A 6507-nucleotide genomic window follows, 5' to 3' on the forward strand; every position below is an offset into this window, starting at 1 on the left:
TTCCTTCCTTCCTTCCTTCCTTCCTTCCTTCCTTCCTTCCTTCCTTCCTTCCTTCCTTCCCTCCTTCCTTCCTTCTTTCCTTCCTTCCTTCCAATTCCTGTTTTCCCTCTTTCTTGTGTGTGAAATGGCTACCCTAATGAAATGAATGTAATGAAAGGCTGAATCTTTGAAGAATTTAAGTGACTTTAAGAATTTCAGAGACCTAATGACTGATCATTCTAATATCCCCTTTTGTTGTGCCCAGGGCTCTATGCACTGAGCCATCTGGCTGCCTTGAAAAATATGTGTTGGCCAGAAATTAAACCTAGGTCAGCTGCTTGGAAGGTAGTCATGCTGACTCCTGTCCCTATATCCTCCGTACTAGATTGTAAGCTCCTAGAGGGAAAAGGCCTTAAATGTTGTACCTTCTAGGCACCCACAGAATACTCAATAAACTCAATAAATGACAGGAATGTAATACATGTTCATTGTTTCAGAGTATTCCTTTAACCTTTCTGCTCTGCTGCACCTATAATGAAATGGGTGATGTTAATGATAAAAGGATGGAATGATTGCCTCCCCTGGAAGATGGCCAGTTCCCCCCGACACTGTGTCCTTAGAACTTCTATAGAATTCCTACAGAACTGAGTCGACATTGTCTTTTTCCTCTTCAGCCTTAGAAGAACCTTGTGACCTGGAATAAGATAATTCTCGCCATGAGTCAGCAAGGTTACGTCGCCACCCCTCCATACTCCCAATCCCAGCCTGGAATGGGGGTGCTCTCCCCACCTCTTCATGGACATTATGGCGACCCATCACACTCAGCCCCTCCATCAGGTAACGTGGGCTGAAGGGTAGTGATTTTGAAAAGAATCTGGGGGGGGGGTTAGTGGACCACAAGCTTAATAAGAGTCAATTGGGTGAGATGGCAGTCAAGAAACCTAATGCACTCTTAGGCGCTGTCACGACCGAGACCTATTTCCAGGGACTCTGGAGGGGACAGTTCTGCTCTGCTTTGCTCAAACTCCTTCTAAATGAAAAGGTTTCTTAAGCTCTTACTATGTGCTAAGTGAGAGGCAGTGTGACCTTGCGGATAGTCAGCCTCAGAACCCGGAAGACCTTGGGTCAGTTCTGGGTACTGGCACATGCTAGAAGAATGACCCTATTGCCTAATTTTTTTTTTTTTAAAGCAATCGGGGTTAAGTAACTTGCTCAAGGTTACATGGCCAGTTATTTCTGGGTATGGTGCTGAGTATCTGAGCCCGGATTTGATCCCCAGGTCATCCCGCAGGTGCTCTTACTCGCTGAGCCACCTGGCCGCCCCTAAGCAATTGGGGTTAAGTAATTTGCTCAAGGTTACACGGCCAGGTGTTTCTGGGTGGGTGCTAAGTGTCTGAGCCCGGGATTCGATCTCCAGGTCATCCCAACACTGGAGCCGGTGCTCTTACTCAATGTGCTACCTGGCCGCCCCCCTATTACCTAATTACCTAACCTCTCCAGGTCCTCGGTAGCTCCTGAAGACTAGATTGCTGAAAAAGTACTGAGCTATGCTGGGAGATGGAGTTCCTCATCTGGGAATTCCCTATACTCCTCCCTGTCCCTCACTATGGCTGATTGGGTTCACTTTTATGCACTACATTTTCCAAAGACCTCGATGGACTGGAAAGTGTCCAGCAGAGAGCATCCTGCATGGCCATGAGATCCAGAATTTGAGGCAGCTGGGAGGCATTCAGTAGCTCAGGCTGGGCGACCCTCGTACTTGACAAAGATGTAAAGCGACTTAAAAGAAGCAATCCAATAAGGCCAATGAAAATGTATTAAGCACCTACTATGTGCCAGGCATTGTCCTAAATACTGTTCATAAATTAATTCATAATCATTCAGTATTATATAGTCACATGACATGTGATTATTATATATAACATGTCATTATGTAACACCTATAACTATATGTAACTATTTAGCATGTAATCTTATATCAATTATTTTAGAGTTACATAATGATATAATTTTGTTGTTGAATCACGTCTGACTCTCCATGACCCCAGGAACCACGCAAAGATACTGGAGTGGTTTCCCATTTTCTTCTCCAGTGGATTAAGACAAACAGAGGTTAAGTGACTTGCCCAGGGTCACACAGCTAGTTCATGTCTGAGGCTGGATTTGAACTTAGGTCTTCCTGACTCCAGGCCCAGATCTCTCCACTGAGTCATGTAACTGCCTCCTTAATTATATGATAACTATATGATTTGTATATAACTGTATTTTATATAAGACATCGTTAATTATATAACATATAACAACTATAATTATATATGGCTACATAGTTATATAATATATAGCTATATGTTGTATAACTGTGTTATTTGATATATAACTACATAGTTATATATTATACAACATGTTACATTTTATAGCTATATAACAATGAAAACTTAATGAATTTATTAATGAGCTAGTGGTTGATTAATGAATTTATTAACAAAAAGACAGTCTAGGCCTCAAGAACTTACAATCTAAAGGGAGTGACAATCCTCCTCCCCCACAGAGGCAGGAATGGGGGGATGGGACCAGGCAGGGAAAGGTCATCGCAGTGACAGAGATGGAATTTGATCCTGGGTCCCCCGAATCCAAACCCCCTTTGGTCCCTACTGCAGAGCCTCAAACTCCTTCCATATAAGGGTAGGACAAAGGAGGCAGGTGTCTAGCTAGCCTGGAGGAGACTAGATTTGCAAAGTGACAGATTCACTTCTGTGCACATTGAAAGGAGGAGGGATTAGACACATTCTGTTTGTCCCTAAAGGGGCCTGGATCATGGAATTTAAATCTGGAAGGGCCCTCAGGGACCATCCAGTCCACTTGCCTCATTTTACAAAAGAGGAAACTGAGGCTGAGTTTCCCAAGGTCACTTCCAGTCACATGTGGCAGAAGGGGGATTCAAATCCACATCCTTTGACTTTTCATCCAATTGCCTTTCCTCTGGACTCTACTGCTGAGAGAGGTGAGAAGTAAGGAGGCAACAGTCCCTCTGTACACAGTACTAGTCATGAGGCAGGTGGGTGGGGTGATGCAGGTGAGAACAGTGGAGAGAGTGCTGGAGTCAGGAAGACCTGAGTTCTAATGCAGCCTCAGGTGCTTACTAGCTGTGTGACCCTGGATGAGTCACTTAACCTCTTGTCTGACTCAATTTCCTCTTCTGTAAAATGGGAATAAAAATTGCACCCATCTCTCCAGGTTGCTGTGAGGATAAAATGAGATAATATTTGTAAACACTTTTAAGATTTGTAAGCACAGTGAATGCTGCAGAAACAATCTGGGTTTGCCCCGTCTTCAGATGCTCGTACGGGATCCTAGCACAAAGTCAGCCCTGAGATCAGCCTTGCAGGCAGTGTAGCCTGCCATGGCAGCATCCCTTCTCCTTCCTCACTCCCATCCTCCAGTTATCTCTCTCTTTAAACAAACCTGCAGCAGTTTCCCAAGCCCTCATTCAAAGCCCCTCTAAACACTCTCATCTTTGGGGCAATTGTTCAGTTATTTTAGTCATGTGACTCTTCATAACCCCTTTGGGGTTTTATTGGCAGAGATGCTGGAGTGGTTTGCCATTTCCTTCTCCAGCTTGTTTGACAGATGAGGAAACTGAGGCAAACAGGGTTAAGTGACTTGCTCAGGGTCACATAGCTAGGAAGTGTCTAAGGATGGATTTAAAGTCAGGAAGATGAGTCTTCCTGATTCTAAGCCCAGTGTTCTATCCACTGTACCACCTAGGCCCCCCTCCCTTCTTTTGCCAGTGATAGGAAAGGAACTGTGTTTTTCATTGATATAACAACTCCCAGCTTTGGGCTGTCATGTTCTCTGCCACTTAGGGTCTTAGCAAATTGCCTTGGGCAATGAGAAATTAAGTGACTTGGGTAGGGTCACATAGCAGCACGTATTAGAAGGGGAACAAGTCAATATTCAGGGATTCAGGTACTGACCCTGCCCACCAGCTCTCCAGCCATTCTGCTTCTTGTCACTGAGACAGCAGGGGTTAAATTCCATGCTCAGAATATCTGGGAACCAAACCATTTTGATTTGCCCACAAAGGTATATTGCTGCCATATTAAAATTAGCTTCTGTGAACATATTTTTGTAGGACTTTATTTTCATAAATGAAGCCAATCCTAGGAAAACTAGAATATGTGATCATGCTAATAAGAGGGAAATTTGCCAGAGACAGAAACCCCAAACCCCAACAATAAATGTCTCTAGCCCCCTCCTCCCCTTCCTTTCTGAAGTCTTTAAAAAAAAAAAGGTGGTTGGTACAAAGGTCAGGGTTGGAAACAAGCCACTGGTAGATTACCCTTGAATGAATTTTATTACTTACACATGGCACCAGGCTAGGTGCACCACAAAGAAAACTAAAGAGACTTCACCAAGCATTTATTAAGTGCCAACTGTTGGCTAGGTACTGGGCATACTGGGATAACAGATTGTCTCAAATGTAAGGTGTGCTCATTGGGGATCAAGGGGTGGGAAAGGGAGGAAATATGAACCGAACCTGAAACAGGTAGACTGAGGCCAGATTGTGAAAGGTTTTGAATGCCTAATAGAAGAATTATATTTTCACTGGCCCTGGAGTCAGGAGGATCTGAGTTCAAATCTGGCCTCAGACACTTGACATACTTATTAGCTGTGTGACCTTGGGGAAGTCACTTAACCCCAATTGCTTTGACTTCCCCCCTCCAAAAAAATTAAATTTTTTTTTTGAAAAAGAGAAGAATTGGGGCAGCTAGGTGACTCAGTGAGTAAGAGCACCAGCCACAGAGTCGGGAGGACCCAGGATCAGTTCCAGACTCAGATACTTAACATGCACACACACAAAAAAACAAAACTGGCCATGTAACCTTGGGCAAGTTACTTAACCCCAACTGCTTTTTTTTTAAAAAAAAAAAGAGAGAATTATATTTTGTCTGTAGGCAAGAGGGAGCTGTTGAAGTTTATAGAACAGTGGGTGGTATGGTCAGGTGCTGCTTTAGGAAGATCAGTTTGGCAACTGTGCAGGATTTGGGCCCTGACCCCAGAGTCGCCACTCATGTGGTTAAACTGAATCACTAGGTACCCCAGGAGGCAGTGTGGCATGATGGATGAGAGAAGTGGGCTCCCGCACCAGCTCTGACAAACTGTGGCTTGCTCTGGGCAAGGCAGCCAAGCCCTCAGTGACTCTGGACAAAATTAGTTACAAAATGGACACTGATATGAAATGAGAGTGTTTCCTCCCTGCCTCCCCCTCTGCCCATTAAGTGACGATTCCAAGCTCAAAGTAAATCAAGAATTCTTGGAGAATTCTTGGAGGAGTGAATTCCACTCTCCTCCATCCAGGCATTTCTTTTGTATTGAACCTTGTCTGCCTTGCCTGGAAGCACTTCATAAATACTTGTTGACTTGCTAATTTGTGAGTGGAGTGGCTGTGCAGGAGGGCCCCAAGGGAGACCCAGAACTGTCTCACAAAGAGTTAGACACAAGCGAATGACTGAAGAGCAGCATAGACGTTTACATTTATTGCATGGCATAACACCATATAAGTATGTAACAAGAGTATGTATGTGTATCTGTACACACATCCACGCAAACGTATGTGTGCATCCATGCGCTGTTCAGTTCACTGAACGTTAACCCAGTGACGTACATGGAGAGCACCAAGCTGGGTGCTCAAGGTCTAGAGATACAGTGTGGCCCCGTGGAAAGAACCCCAAACCCCAAGTCCCCGTGGGCCTGTGCTGGGATCCCAGCTCTGTCCCTTACTAGTTTTGTGCTGTTGGGCAAATCATTTAACCTCCCTGGGCCTCAGTTTCCTCATCTGCAAATGAGAGTCACCTTAGAATAGATGACCTCAAGGGATGCTTCCAGCACCAAAGCTACGACCCTGTACCTGTGACACAGGGGAGATCCTAAGACATGAGAATGAAGTGCTCTGCCAGGACTGAGGAGGGAAGGGTCATTGCTGGACAATCATGTAAGGCTTCCTGGAAGAAGTAGCTTTATATCTGGGCCACAGAAATTTCATGTGGAGATGAGGGCAAGATAAGAGAGGGGAAAAGCACAGATGATGGGGAGATGTTGGGTGCAAATGGGGTGGAGTGGATTTTATTCTATACCATTCAGCAGATAGTTATTTGGGTCTAGCAGTGGGGTTTCAAGACCCTCTGGACCACCCTTGTCCATAGAAAAGGAAGCTGAGGCATTGAGATAAGGTGTTATTTACCCTGGTCACAGCAGTGGTAAGAAACGGAGCTGGGATTCGAACCCAGGTCATTCCACTCCAAATTTAGGACCCTCTCCTCTCCTCTTTGTTGCCTTTCTGCAGTTAGTCCAGTTTGATTTACTAAAGGGAGGAAGGAAGGAGAGGGAGAGAGGAAGGGAGGAAGGAAGCAAGAGAGGGGGGGAGGGGAGGAGAAGAAAGAAGGGAAGAGAGAAAAGGAAGGGAAGGGAAGGGAAGGAAAACAAAGGAAAGGAAAGGAAAGGACAGGGAAGGGAAGGAAAGGAAAGGAA

At 44.9% G+C, this 6507-nt stretch overlaps 1 protein-coding gene across 2 annotated transcripts in view; it reads left to right on the plus strand.

Moving 5' to 3' along the window:
* The first annotated feature begins 633 nt into the window (after window positions 1-633).
* SEC24D (SEC24 homolog D, COPII coat complex component) overlaps window positions 634-6507 on the plus strand; it is a 101941-nt gene continuing 96067 nt past the window's right edge. For both annotated transcript variants that reach the window (XM_069104901.1, XM_069104902.1), the window contains exon 1: window positions 634-816. In XM_069104901.1, the coding sequence (XP_068961002.1) occupies window positions 696-816 (121 nt within the window). In that variant the 5' untranslated portion in view covers window positions 634-695. The remainder of the gene's footprint in view (window positions 817-6507) is intronic.

The sequence above is a fragment of the Petaurus breviceps genome, unplaced genomic scaffold, assembly GCF_028583685.1.
Source record: "Petaurus breviceps papuanus isolate PSGF00001 unplaced genomic scaffold, PetGlider_PUasm1.0 689, whole genome shotgun sequence".
NCBI lineage: Eukaryota > Metazoa > Chordata > Mammalia > Diprotodontia > Petauridae > Petaurus > Petaurus breviceps.